Source organism: Sciurus carolinensis, chromosome 14, assembly GCF_902686445.1.
Source record: "Sciurus carolinensis chromosome 14, mSciCar1.2, whole genome shotgun sequence".
Classification (NCBI taxonomy): domain Eukaryota; kingdom Metazoa; phylum Chordata; class Mammalia; order Rodentia; family Sciuridae; genus Sciurus; species Sciurus carolinensis.
The window spans coordinates 5,779,979-5,794,338 of record NC_062226.1 but is presented as its reverse complement, the minus strand read 5'-3'; the positions used below and the strand labels follow the sequence as shown (position 1 = coordinate 5,794,338).

Below are 14,360 nucleotides of genomic sequence, written 5' to 3'. Positions count from 1 at the left end.
AGGGCTGTAGATTCAGTCCCTGCCAGAGGCCTTGATCTTGGCCATAGTTGTTCAGCAGAGTTCCTCCAGATTGGCAGCTAGAAGCTGAAGGGCTTCCTCCATGGAATTGAACTCCAAACCACGTGGCCAGAGTTCCCGTTCCCCATACCCTCTCCCTTAGCCACTGCGTCTAGAAGTGAGGCTGTGTTTGTCTCAGGGTAAAGTTTTTAGTTTTATTTTGAAGTTTGTTTCTCCCTAATATCGGAGTTGATTTCTCCGTCAGTTAATGGTAGTGATAGGCATCTTAGCAAGCAGGTGTGTGTGTTAACCCTGAGAGGAAGCCGGGCACAGGGTGCATGCCTGTAATGCCAGCTACGCCTGAAGAGGCAAGGAGGCCTGGCAACTGGGCAAAACCCTGCCTCAGAATAAAATATTAAAGGGTTAGGGATGTGACTCAGTGGTTAAGCTCCCTGGGTTCAGTCCCTGTACCCAAAAAAATAAGCAAAAGAAAGGCAGTCCAGGTGGAAAGGGAAGGAGGAGGTTTACTGACCCCCAGACTCCTGGGAACTGGGGTGTCTTTATTCTGCCAAGGTCTAGGAAAGGTTGGAATGCTGGGTCGGGGTGGATCCCAAGGTGGCAGTTTACACTCTTTGATAAGGAGACGAGTGTTCAGATCATGCTGAGTGTTTTTCCAGGGCTTTGGGAGCCAGTCTGAAAGAGAACTGAGCTCTGTGGCAGCAGAGGGGCTGTGTGTGAGCAGCAGAAAGTCAAACCTGGAAGGGTTTAATTTGGAATCGGGGTATTTCCAGGGATTAGCTGGCAGTGTGAAACAGGAGTTCAGGAGCTGATCCAGGAAAGCACCTTTACCTCCACCAGGAGGTTGGTTTGGAAAGTTCTACGATTTCTCTTTAGCTAACAGTGCTGCTGCTGGGCGATGTCGTTTGGTAGCAGAGCACTTGCCCTGCATGTAAGAGGCCCTGGGTTTCATCCCCAGCACTGCAAAAGGGAGAGAGAGAGACTGCTCCATTGAGAGCGCTGTGTGGATGTGGTGGGTGGGGCAGGGCAGAGCGGGCCTGCGTGGAGCCTCGCCCCAGCAGCCACGCTCACCTGCAGGTGAACCACGGCTCACTGTGGCTTCTCAGGGCCGGGCAGTGCTAGAGCTGTCGTCCCCCTCTCTGCTTGGAAGTGCTGTTCCTGGGGGGCATCTCTTCAATCCTCCAGTAGTAGCCTAAGCCCGAGACCAGCAGAGCCCTGGCCAGACCATTCGCTGTCTGTAAGCATCAGCCACACTGGTGGGCGCTTCCTGTTGGACCTCTTTGTGGGAAGGAACGTTCCTGTTGCCCACACGCGCCTCAGAACAGATGCTCAGCTTCCTAAGGGCCTCATCCCGGTTGGGGGAGGGGGGCGCGTGTGAGCCTCGCCCAGCCACCCCTTGCCACTCTCCCTGTGTCTGCACCCGCTCTCCCGCCTTTGAGAGCCCGAGGGTCAGGCCCCCCTGCTGTCTCGCCAGAGCCTGCCGCTGGAGTGCAGAGCTGGGGTTTCCTCTGCTTGTCACACTGCCAAGCTCGGCAGAGCCCCCTTCCACCCGCATGGACAGTGTTGGAGAACGGCCATCTGTGGTGTGACTTTTTAGCTCTTTGGCCCCTTCAGCATTTAAACCAAAACTGGGACACCCGAAGAGGTGCCTGCAAAGCCGCCAGAGCCACCTCTGTGTGTCCCTGTGGAGAGGTGTCAGGGTGTTAATTAACCATTCCCCCTTTTGCTCTCTCTCTGCTGCAGTGTTTGAGCTGCAGGCAAAATCTTGGCCAAGTTGCCAGGACCATCACAGCACCTGGGCCCCAGGTGTTCCTTGACGTCCCAGAAGGTTTGTTGAGAAACAGGAAGCAACGGGTCCCCACCCAGCACCTACCGTCAGGCCCCTTCCTCTCTGGACCTCCTGTCAGTCAGGCACCTGCTTGGTTCCTCCCGGGCTGGCTCCCACGGCCCTCCAGGCCATCGTGCCTCTTCTCCTTCCCAGCACTCACAAGCCCGGCCCCGCCCGCTCAGCCCTGGGCTTCAGGTCCCTCTGCCCGCCTTCCCACATCGTCTCAGGGTTGAAGCTGCCCTCTTCGTAGTTCTGCCAAGTTCTTCTCCCCTGACTCCCTCTCGGACCTTCACACTGCACCATCTACCCAGTCACCAGCAGCACACTCAGGGCTGCTGAGACACCTTCCTCGGCCAACGTTGAATGGTGACCACATCTCGTGTGTGTCGCCATCCCCTCGTTATCCCAGTGCCCTTAATCAGCCCCGTGTCCTTACATCGCCTGGGACTCAGGAGTGCCGAGAGCCCTGCCTGCCCTGCCGCCGTCCCTCATGGCCTGGCAGTGGGCTCCTCCCCTCTCGCTCTTCCTGGGAAACCAGGAGTCTTCTCCAGGCCGTTCTGGTGCGGTTCTTTGCGGAAATGCCCCTCCCTCCCCCCTCCCTCCTCCTTGCTGGCCAGCTCCTCCTTCCAAGCTCCCCTTCCCTAGCAGAGGGCGTCTCACCAGAGCCAGGCACACACTCTACCGCTTCTCCAGAGGGCTGCCCATCCGGGCTCTGGGCTCCCTCAGAGCTGCAGCCCATCTCCTTGTTTCTGTGACCTTGCACTGGGCCTGTCTTGAAAGAGTAAAAGTTGTTTCCCGGGCCCCACCTAGAGAGGAAGCCTCTCCCGTCACGCGGCACCAGGCAGGGTCAAGGCCTCCGGCTGTCCGCGTGAGTTGTCTCAACCTTTACTCACAGGGCCAGGATCGAGGACAGTGAGACTTCACTGGGGTACTTCTGAAGACGCGGTCTCCTCTGTGGTCTGAGCAGGTGGGGAACCTGGGGCCGCTGTGCACAGCTGGGGAGGCTTCCGCTCCTCTTGCCGAGCAGAGGCACCGGCTCCATGACCCACGCTGTCCCTCCTGGAGCCCCTAGTCTGGGGCGCTCGTGCCCTGGCTGTCACCGCTGCAGGGACCCCTCAGTTCCCATGGAGTCCACATTCCCGCAACAGGTCTTGTGCCAGCCTTGCCATGGTGCAGATGTCCTGTGGCCCCAGAATCCTGGGGTGGGACGTCCCCACTTGGGGAGGGCCGCAGGGCAGGGCTGGAGACCTGGTTACAGAAGCAGCATGATGGGAGGGAGAACGCGGGGGCTTTCCACGAGGGTCCAGCTGCGCTGACTCCAGATGTGTCACATAGGGCCACTGTGTCACTCTTAACATGTGACAGGACTAGGTCGTTGGTAGAGGGATAGGTGGGTCCCTGGAGTGTCCATTGAGCTGATTGAGTTGATTCTGCTGATTGGGAAGCAGGCCGGGCTGGGCCAGGTGGCTCTTGGCCCTCGGCATCTCTGGCGTCCACTCAGCTCCTTGGTGGATGCAGAGCACCTCAGACTCTGCTCAGTCATGAGGCAGGGGACTTTCTTCTCTCTGGCGCCCTTTCTCCAGAGCTGGTGCCTTCCCTCTGACCGTAAGGGAGCCTGGCTCGGCTCCTCAGGCGTGCCAGGCCCTGTGCTTCCATTTCTAATTCTCAGTTCGGTGAGCAGCTCCGTGCCACCTCCTCAGTGCCCAGTGCCAGCAGGCAGAAGAGGTGCCACCCTGAGTGGCAGCCCTCTGGCCGACCTCCACCTGTAGAAACAGGACCTGAATTTGCAGAAAGCACTTAACCATCTCTAGTGGTCAAAGAATCGTAGAGCCCAGAAGTTTCCTCCAAAGCCACGATCCTGTCCCGTGACTGAGAAACGATCTGTGGTGGTTGGGTGTGATGAATCTGCACAACTGATCAGCTTTCCTGTTTGAATGTTAATTGTGACAGATATTGGCTTCATGGCCTAATTGTCATATATGCACCGTAAAAGCTATGGAGGCCGTGACAGGGTGAGGAGCAGTCGGTGGTGTTTGTGATGATGATGACTGATGTTTGTTGATTTGGAGAGTCTTATTTTTTTGTCATGATCGTTCTGACAAGTGAAAATTATTTGCTATACTTCAGCTCAGACAGATCGAGCGACTTGGCCAGGGCTGCATAGCCCACGGTGGGAGGGCAGGAGCCGTCCCAGGTCTGTCCAGTCCTGAGACCAGCCATGGGGCTGGGGAGCTTCACTGTCCACCTCAGGCGCGCCCTCATTGCTGCCCTTGTCTCCTTTCAGAGTGACGACGTCAGGGGTGATGGAAAACATGAAGAAAGTCAAGAAGGTGACCAATGGCTCTGCGGAGCCCCCGGGCGACTGGGAAGGCACTGCGTGAGCGCCGACAGGGAGGATGGCGCTGTCAGAGAACACTGCAGCTTACCCATAGTCCTCTTGGTGAGCAAGAACAGTTCCCGACAGTCCACCGCGGGCGCCTCCTGACAGTGACACCGCAGAGCTTGGGGCCTGGGCAGAGTGCCATGGACATCTGCTTTTGTACTCTTTGAGGGAAACTGATCTGCAGCTGGTGACAGGCAGCTGGGACTGTCCTCAGCGGGGGGAGGTCAGAGTGGAGGAGAGGAAGAGAGGAGCGTGTCCTTCATTGAAGCATTCTCACCTGGCAGCCCTCAGGCACATGCAGGGGCCACCCCAGAGCGCTGCCACCCGGAAGGCCCTGGGGCTGTCAGCTGCCGTCACAGCACTCTGCATTGCTTTGGGAAATGGTCAGTGTCCCCCAAGGACACAGAGAAGGGACCAGGAGGATGTCATTATATCTTTGGGAGATGAAAATGAATTAGAATTATTTTAGAAAGCAAAGTCCAGATCCCTCTGGGGTACAGCAGCTGCCCAGTGTCCCAGCCCAAGAGGTGCCCCTGATCTTTGCTCCAGACAGTGACCCGGGCTGAAGGCGCAGGAGGCCGCTGCTGTGCTTCCCAGAAGGGTGCCGCTGCCTGGCCCTGTTGGGGTCCCGGCCTTGGGACACGACCCCGCTGGAGGGAAGCAGGTTCCTGGGGCGGGGAGAAGCTCTCTTAAGCACAAAAGTGTTGGCCCTGGGTTTCCCTGGACACCCGCCCCTCTGCACAGGGCACCCCTGGCCCTCTCTTCCCCTCTTGAGGCTTTGGTGGGTTTTTTTTTTTTTTTTTTTAGTATAATCGGAATTCAGGAGAAAATGGACACATTTTCCTTAAGAACAGCTGGGACAGAAAAGGGGCGTTTCAGCGAGTGCCTCGTGTGGCACAACCTCCTCCTCACGGCCTCGCTGTGGGTGGCAGGGCTTCCACGTGAGCTTCACAGTCACCCCAGGCTCCAGGAGCCTCCGGTGGAGACAGCTGTCAGCTGCCCGGCTTTGTGCTCAGGCCTTGGCATGGCAAGGTGCCGCCTCAGCTCAGGGAGCCCCTCGAGCTTCAGGGCCTGGGGGCACTGGTAGCTGACTGGAGTGAGCAGGAGTGTGACGAGATAAGTCCTTTGAGTGTGGGACGCACTCATACGGTCCCTTGTGACCGAGGCCTGCACAGTGATCAGACGTGGCCCCATCAGGAAAGCTCTGTGGTGCTTGGTGGGTAGGGTCACTTCCAGGAGCTCTAGCCAGACCCAGCCTGGGCTTGTGGGAGAGCTGCCTTTGAGGGACAGGGACTTCCTGGCCCAGAAGGGTCAGTTGGGGACCACAGGGGTCTGTGGGTGCCCTCACTGTATTAGGTTTGGGAGCTTGAAAAGCGTCTGCTTGGAAAACAGTGGTCTTCTCTCTCCTGGCCACCCTGAGTCCTGCAGGGCAGCAGGCGGCCTTCCCGTGCACTTTCACGAGCCGTCCGCACTGCGTGGGCAGCCCGGCCACGCTGCTCACTGGGGCAGGTGTTTAGGGATGCGTTCGAGTATCTTCCTGTCCTCAAAGAAGGACAAACAGGCCCTGAGGTTTACCTGGGGATCTTTCCTTTTTCTTTTTCCTTTCTTTTTTTTCCCCAAGTTAACTTGGGGCCATGGGACAGGGGAGGGGAGTTGGAGGGAGGATGGGAATATTTTTAACACTTGGTTTTCCTATGCATAGACATGATACCAGTGCTGCAGACATGTGTCCCCTCTGCACGTCCCTCAGGGGACTTGTCTGCCCTTCCCCCAGCAGCAGATGTTGACGAGGCTCTGAGGCCTTCCCAGGAACAGAAGGGGTGGTGACGCCCCCGTTAGGAGGACCTAGTGGAGCTGTCCCCTGGCTTGCTGGCTTTTCCAGGCGAGGAAGCAAGTGGAGGTGGCAGAGGGAGTGGCGTGTGGACCAGGAGGGGGGCCAGCAGCAGAGTCGACCTCAGGTCGGACTGGAGGCTGACGCTTCTGGAGCAGACCTGTCAGATGAGACCAGGTGGGCCACAGGTACAGGTAGCCACGGCCCTCCTCACGGGGGCTTTCCTGCCCATCCTGGACTGCCACCAAAGGCTTGAGGTCAGGCCGGTGATTCAGAAGAACCAGAACCCAGCCCAGGACTGGGAAGCAGGCGTGGTCCAGGCTAGAAACGTCACTCAGACGCTCCATCTTGTTCAATGATTCATTGTCTCTTTCTCCATCACTTAATAGCGGACCCAGGTCCATCTCTGCCCTTGAACAAAGAGGACTGATCAGGATCCAAAGCTGGGTAGTTGCCCCAGCTGACCAGCCGCCTGCTGCAACCTGACTTTCATGGTCCACGGGGCCCATCATAAGCCACTGTTTGAACGGGGAAGCCCTTGCGGTGTTCAGGGCCTGGGCAGAGGAGATGGGGTGCACAGCGCAGAGCCATAGGATCCATAGCTCTGCTCGGGCTCCCCCCCTGCTTCTGCCTGCACAAAATGTCCGCAACTCCTTTGGGAATCTCCTGTGGACTGGAAGTGCCGCCGCCTATGAAATTTAATAAAGTGTGTATTTTGCTAGAAATGTATTTCTTGGACAACAAGAACAATCATTGATCTCTTAATCCTGGCTCTTAACAGTGGCCAAGGATCTGATCATCCTATTTCTTGATCCCTGGGTGCTTTAAGACTTTAGTGGCAGTGCACTTGGTGATACTCAGTGTGACTGGCACACTGGTGGCTGCTTCTCCGGTACTGAGCAGTTTGCTGCAGTCTGAAAGATGCTTTCATCAGACCCAGGGCCTGAGGTGCTGGGTTTTCTTTTTCCTTTTGTCTCTACGAACCCACTTTAGAGTAAAAACCCCTAGATTCCTTTTTCCCTCCGCATGTCCAGCCAGCCAGAGCAGCGCAGCCTCCCGAGCCGCTCCTGAGACTGCTGTGGTGAGATCCCCGCTGGCTCCTGCAGATGACTCATCAGGATCCCCGCTCCCTGGCTGCACAGCCACCTCCCCCGCTGCCTCTGCTGCCTATTGATTCCGCTCGGGCTCTGGCTCGCTGGGAAGACTGCGGAAGGCTTTGGTGCATTGCAGCGTTTTCTCCCAGCAGTTCTGTGAAGGGTGTGCTTTCTAAGCTGAGGAAGATTTCATCCAGAAGGTCATGCTGGATGTTAGCGCTTTGGAGCACACTGAACATGTTTACCTGCAAGAGTCCACTGCAAGAGCCAGTCCCGGCAGATGGAGAGCGTAGAAGATGACTGTTAGCCGGGCACAGGGCCACGCCTGTGATCCCAGCAGCAGCTCAGGAGGCTGAGGCAGGAGGATTGCAAGTTCTAGGCAGCCTTAGCAACTTAGTGAGGCCCTGTCTCAAAATAAAAAATTAAAAGGATTGGAAATATGTCTCAGTAATAAAGACCTCCTGGGTTCAAAAAAAAAAAAACTTAGTTTGGCTATCTGGCCATCTCCCCCACCCTGACACTTTATTCAAGGAAGGCTTTTAGAGCATTGAAGATCTGGTGAGGTCTCAGGCCCAGTCCATCTGCCCAGGAGAACAGCCGCCCTCCAGCCCTGCTCCCACGCCTCTCGCGCTGGCCCCGCCGCGCCGTGCAGCAGGTTGTTGCTGCGCCTGCTGCGTGGCTGCTGTTGTCCTCTTAGAATTCAGGACTTTGACTTATACCTCTCAGTTTATCAAAAAGACATTTGTTTAGAACATACTGAATGTTCTAAAAGATTTTCTTCTTGCTCTGCTATTCCCTGGGGTGTTCTGGCAGGGAGTCCTGAAGACATCCACCGAGTTGACGCTAACACTTGTCTCCACCTGGAATGTGGTTATTGGTTGGCAAGCTGAACTGTCTCCATTCCCTGGGGCCACTTCTGTAGCCTGGTGATGCATCTGTGCCCTTCGCCTGGTTTATGCTTGAAAAGTAGATCATGCTTTTAGATGGCTTGCTGCCTGGTGAGGGACAGGCACGCCTCCTGTGTGAAGAGTACCTTGGGAGGGGACAAGCCAGGGAGCAAGGACGTGATTGCGTGCATGGGTGACCAGGTAGGATGCTGACAGGAGGGGTCTGGATGAAGCCAGGAAAGGAGGGAGAGAGACGGGGAGGCTCCTGGAGGCCGTGATTGAGGCTGCATGGGGGCTTCGGGGACGGGCCTGCTAAGCATCCAGGTGCTGCTGCTCCCGTGGGATCGGAAGCCCTGTCCACACAGGGGGTCTTGGCCCCTAAGTGGCTTCTGCACATCATGCATTGCATTTACCTGGTCCATTGACCTCAAAGGAAGTCAGACGGTTTAATTCAGAACCAGTTTCGCTGGGGAAGGGCTCAGGTCTGTGAACACCGTGTGCTCTGGCTCGTCGGACGCAGGGCTTTCCAGCATTTCTAACTCCAGTGATCTCGGAGTGTCCGCACATACGTGGTGGGGCGAGGTCAGGCAATCATGGAGGACATCTCTTGGTGTGATGCAAACGTGTACAATAAAGATCCTCTGACGGACTTGGGTGTGTGTGCCCAGCGAGTCGCCGGCGCCGGGGTTCGCTCTCTCCACCTCCCTCTCACTTTCCCTTGTGATTTTGTTCCTTCAGCTCGATAACTGCCTCCCGCCCGCTCCACTGACAACTCGACGCCTCCCAGGAGCGCCTGGGCAGGAGGCCACTCTGCGCAGCCCCTGAGGACTCAGGCCATACTCGCCTGGGTCCTGCCCTCGCTGCAGCTGGGACGGGGGCCCTGCTGCCACCTGAGGGGCAACATGGGCTCAACCGTGCCTCCTCCTGGCACCAGTCACCTAGTGCCTCTGCCAGTTATCCCGTCAGAATCGGGAAGCCCAGGGTTTTAGACTCAAAGCATTTGCAAAAGTCATCTCAGTCCTTATTTCACCAGGAGTAGACTTTTCAAGTTGAGGTATTGTTTTCATTTCAGTTAAACTCATTTTTTTTTTTTAATACAGTTTGATGAGTTGACGATGCGCGCGCGGTCGCCTAGCCTCTGCGGAGCGTTCCCGTCACCCCTGAGTGCTCAGGTGCCCTCCCAGCCAGAGGCCATGCCTGCTCTGACCTGCCTGTCCCAGAGCTTCCACGGGAATGGAGTCCCAGTGCCACCGTGGTGTGTCTGGCTTCTTTCCCGAAGCATGTTGATTTTGTGATTCGTACATTCGAAGCTCTGCCTAGAAAACTACGAAATCCAGAGCCCAAAGAAGGTTCTGCTGCCTCCCGTCCCCCCCACCCCAGCAACCGTGTCAGATCCAGGCTGAGACCCTGGGCCTCAAGTGGAGAATCAAGTGGAGGGCCCGGCCGTGGGGCTGGGACAGGGCTGTTGGCTGCTGCTGTGTTGGTGATAGAGGTAGGACAGTCCTGGTTCACCCCACCTTAGAATTTCGGAATGGAAAGGAGGATTAGGGTGCACGTCAGGTGGCCAGCACACTACCCAGAGGGGCACTCAACCACAGCTCCTGCCACTGGCTCCACGGCGGTTCTGGACAAAAGCCTGAGGAGGGGGCTGGGCGTGTGGTCCAACTTCAGCAGCACGTGGATCCCTGGGTTCTGGGTGGAGTCTGCATTGCTGACCTGCTTCTGGCGATGCTGACAAGTGCCACACCTGGAGAACAGTGCTCACCAGGCCCTCAAATCCAGGGTCGGTCCAGCTGGCACAGGGACTGATGCGCACCTGGAAGAGCTCACCTTGCCCAGAGCGCCTGCTGACCCGAGCAGCAGCTCTGCCTGCCTGGGGGGTTGCAGGTGGCTGGGGAGAGGTGGCACGGCCTGGCTGTCCTGCTTCCCTGAGCCAGCTAAACAAGGGCCCTTGCTGTCCCCCCAACCACCTGGAGTTCCCAGCTGGACATTCTACTGTCCAGGCAGCCTGAAGGCCAGCTCAGAGCCACGGAGCCCAGCGCCTCCCTGGGCTGGGCACTGAAGACGGCCTGCACAGCCCCGGAGCTTCCCTCTTGCTCATGTCCTGGGCAGAGCCGCCCACCCGAGCACTCATCTAATGAGCACCCTGACGTGCCTGTCCCTCAGGCTGGACCTCCTCCAGCAAGACCCTTCCTGAGGTGGTTGGCCCCTCTGAACATCCCCTCTGTCCCCTTGGGTTTGCTGAGCTGTCCATCACATGGCCATTGACAGTGCAGACGCCACCAGCCAGTGACTATTAATGGGAGGAGAGGAGGCAAACTCCAGACTCCACCACCGGTGTCCTGTGTCCTTCACGGCAGTGTTGGGTTCCTGGGACCTTCATCCTCGGAGGCTCCGCTGTCCTGCTCTCCAACTCTGTGGGTCTTCTTTCAGCCTCGCACTGTTCTGAGTTCCCCAGGGCTTGATACTCGGCTGCTTTAAAGGCACATCAGTGCCACACGTCCAAAGTGAATTGCCACCCCTCTCATCCTGGTAGGTGTGATCTGAACCCAACCAGGCCCGTCCTTGGTGCCTCCCTTCCCACACCCACCCAGCCCTGTGTTCCAGTTGCCCACTTCTCTCTCCCCACTGCTGCTGCCGGGGCGTCCTCCCTTACCCCGGCCAGCTGGTGGCTGACCCCAGTCTTGTCCTCCTTCTAGCCTGTTTTCCATGTGTTAGCCAGGGTGACTTTTCAAAAGTGCCTGCCCACCACATTAGGCCCAGAGATCTAAAAATGAGCCAGGAGGATATGAGCACTATGCAAATATCAAGTGCATTTCTGTACACTTGGCAATGGACCCTCCAAAGGTAAAACTAGAAGGGGCTGGCCTGCAGTTGTGACTCAGTGACAGAGCGCTTGCCTGGCACATCCGAGGTGCTGGGTTCGATCCTCAGCACCACATAAAAAAGTATTGTGTCCATCATCTACTAAAAGAGATAAATAGAAAAGGCCGGATGTGGCTCAGTGGTAGCACATGGGAGGAGGAGGGGCGGCATTCAACAGAAGTGCAAAACTTAAACCCTGACAACCGTTAGCACACCGGAAAAAAGGCCTAGGACTGGGCTGCAGAGCGCTTGCCTAGCACGTGTGAAGCACCGGGTTTGATCCTCAGCACCACATAAAAAAAAAAATAAAGGCATTGTGTCCATCCAAAACTAAAATAAATATTTAAAAAAGTAAATAAAATATAAAAGAAGGCCTACATAAATGAAAAGACATTCCACATTTGTGGATCCAAAGATAATATGGTTAAGGTATTCCTCGACTTGACCTTCAAAGTCAGTGTAATCTCTGTCAAACTCCCAACGACTTTGCACAGATTCCAAGCTGATCCTAAAATTTTTCTGTAAGTCAAGGAATCGAGGTGACCGACTCCTCAGTTTTAAAACTTGCCACAAAGATAAGGAATTAAGAAAGAGCCGAGCGAGCGCTGTGGCACACACCTGTCTTCCCAGCTGCTCTGGAGGCAAAGGCAGGAGGCCAGCCTCAGCAACTTAGAGAGACGCTGCCTCAAAAAATAAGGGCCGGACTCAGCGGTGGGGCGCAGTGGGTCAGCCCCAGGAGGACACACACTGCCATGACTTTAGACACAGGTCAACTCAAGTGCTAAGATGACCTCTTGAAAAAAAACGGGTAAGTCTTCACATCCTCTGTCAGACAAGGGTCCAAAGGACAAGCCACACACACACACACACACACACACACAAAACTGGACTTGATAGAAAGTAAAATGTGCTTCAAAGGACATCATCAGGAAAGTGCAGAGGGCCAGGTACAGTGGGCTGTGCCTATTGTCCTAGCCACTTCAGAGACAGGCTGAGCTGGGAGTTTGAGACCAACTTGGACAACATAGACCCCAGTTTCTAATAATTAAAAGAAAATGGGAAAAGGCAGCTCAAATATTTGCAAGTAGTTTATGTGGTAAGGGTTTCATTTCCAGAACATATGAAAACTCTTAGGATTAAGTAATAAAAAGAAACCCAAATTAAAAATGAGCAAAAGATCTGAACAGGCATTTCACCCGGCACACTGAGCTCCAGGTTGTAACGAGTCAGAATCTCCTTCCTTGTGAAGGTTGGCTCATACGCTTCTGTAATAGGGACCACCTGCTGTCTCCTTATTCATTCGTCAGTGGTCATTCTGATGCTGCTCAGAGCCCTGCTGTCGCTTCCTGAGCACACACCAGAGGTGGGGCTGCTGGCTCAGGGCAATTTCACTTTTAGTTTTTTTCGAGGAATTGCCATCACATTTTCTGCGTCCCCGCTTACGTTCCCACGAACCAGGCACAGACTCCCAGCTTTGCTTTGCCAACACTTGCTGTTTTCTTGGAATTGGTTTTTATTTGTTTTTAGTGATAGCCTTCCAGATACCTCTTTGTGATTTGTGGGTTTTTATTTTCTTGGAACAAAATGTGTATATTTCTGTTGGACCACCTGACACAGGAGATAGTGTGATGTGGATGGATAGTATGAATGACAGGTAATACAAAGAGATTTTATTTGAATAAACAAAAGTGCTTAACACAGCTTTCGCTTGGAAACAAACTCTTGCTTGACTATATTACTGATCAAAGACAAAACTTTGCCATGTATTTATGTATTTGGAAGCAGGAAGACTACTCGTTTTTGTTTTTAAGTTTTTTATTTGTTTTCATACCAGGGATTGAACTTAGGGGGTGCTTAACCACTGAGCCACATCCCCAACCCTCCTTTCTTCTTCTTTTTTTTTTATTTTCAGACCGAGTCTCTCCAAGTTGCTTAGGGCCTTGCTAAGTTGCTGAGGCTGGCCTTGAACTTGTGATCCTCCTGCCTCAGCCTCCTGAGCTGCTGGCATTGTGGGCGTGCACCACTGCACCCAGCTTGAAGTGTGAATTTTAAAGGGGTACATGAATTGTATCTTGCTCAAACTGTCCAAATAAGACACACAGTGGCTGGAGCTCAGGTGTCCGTGGGAACGCAGCCACACCCATCCCTGGCAGGGGAGCTCACGGAGGGTCCCATGGAGGAGGCCCCTTCTATTGCATGGTAGGGGGTGAAGTGACTTGAGGAGGTAGGTGGGGGAGGTGTTCTGGCAGGGAACAGCATGTGCCAAGGCCCTGGGGAGTGCTGGGGGACAGTCCTTGGCTGCTGCTCTGACCTCAGTCCCTCTCTATTCCAGACTGGACCTAGGGCTGCTTCGGCTTGTTCTTTGGGTGGGACTGACCCCCTCCTTGCTCTGGGATTTGACCTCAAATGGTTTAAGCTGATTGCACACCCCTGGTCTCCCCACCCTCCCAGCTGATGGGTGGAAGAACAGATGAGTGACCCCCTCCAGGCATTTCTGAGCCAGTGAAACCCAAGCCCTGGGTCTTGGTTGGCAGGGTGGAGGACGGGGAGGAGGTGAGTCACTGAGCAAGTTGTGAATCCCAGTGTCACAGGGCCTTCCTAAGAACGGCCTCGACACTGAGGAGGCGGTCAGGAAGGGACAGGACGCTGTGTTCCCTGGGCCTGGGAGCCCTGAATCAAGCCTCGCCCGAGGCAGGTGCTGCTGGACTCAAGTTCCCTACTGCATGAGCCGGTTTGGGCCAGGTTTTCTGTTCCTGTCAAGTACCGTTGCTTTTCCTTCAAGTGCACCTTCCGTGACTGCTACAGCTGTAGGAAGGCAGGCAGCACCAGGGAGCTGGAGCCCAGGTCATGGTGAACTACGACCGCTTCTGACAGAGGAGTGAGCAGGCAGCCAAGGAAGGGGCGGCTGGCACGGCCAGGGCCCAACCAATGTGAAGTGTACCTGCTGGGCAGTCAGCTGGACTCAGCAGCCGGTCCTGCAGAGGGCCCACTGGCCCTGCCCCTAGCAAGCTCTTCCTGCCACCCTGTTCCCCAGGGGAGGCCGGAGGGGCAGCTGCCTTGCCCGTGGCCATCCTGATTCCTGGGCCCAGCTGTGCTGCCCCCTGGCCGTGTCCTTTCCACCCACCACTCGGGGCTCTGACTGGAAGCAGCAGATCTTCAGGGCCGAGTCCGGGATGGAGTGGATTGTGTCGCGTTTGAGAAAAAGCTCGCTCGCCCTCGCAGAGCTGCCAGTCGGCTCTGCCCGCCGTGTCGAGTCTGCCCGTCTCCTGCCTTCGTCACTGTCCCGGCCTCATACGGCCCATCGCCGGTGCCGCGTTGGTCTTTAGTCATATTTTCTCCTGGTAATGAGTCTCTCTGGGCCTGTGGAATGCTCTCAGCACCCACGGCCAGAGCCGCCTGCCCCGGGGCCTTCCAGGCACAATCATTAACAGGACTGTCCTCAGCCCTCCGAGGGCTG

The 14,360-nt window shown here is 55.7% G+C and overlaps 1 protein-coding gene across 3 annotated transcripts in view; it reads left to right on the top strand.

Moving 5' to 3' along the window:
• The window catches only part of Gpr107 (G protein-coupled receptor 107), a 67,690-nt gene extending 55,087 nt beyond the window's left edge, over positions 1–12,603 (top strand). The window contains exons 18-19 of one of the 3 annotated variants that reach the window (XR_007104919.1): positions 4,128–4,283; positions 9,139–12,603. Coding sequence is in view for 1 of the 3 variants with exons in the window: in XM_047524343.1 (XP_047380299.1) it covers positions 4,128–4,224 (97 nt within the window). In the remaining 2 variants the exon portion in view is untranslated. Of the gene's footprint in view, positions 1–4,127; positions 7,634–9,138 lie in introns of those variants that run through there. The other 2 variants (XR_007104918.1, XM_047524343.1) reach the window with 2 other exon arrangements.
• The last annotated feature ends 1,757 nt before the right edge of the window (positions 12,604–14,360 follow it).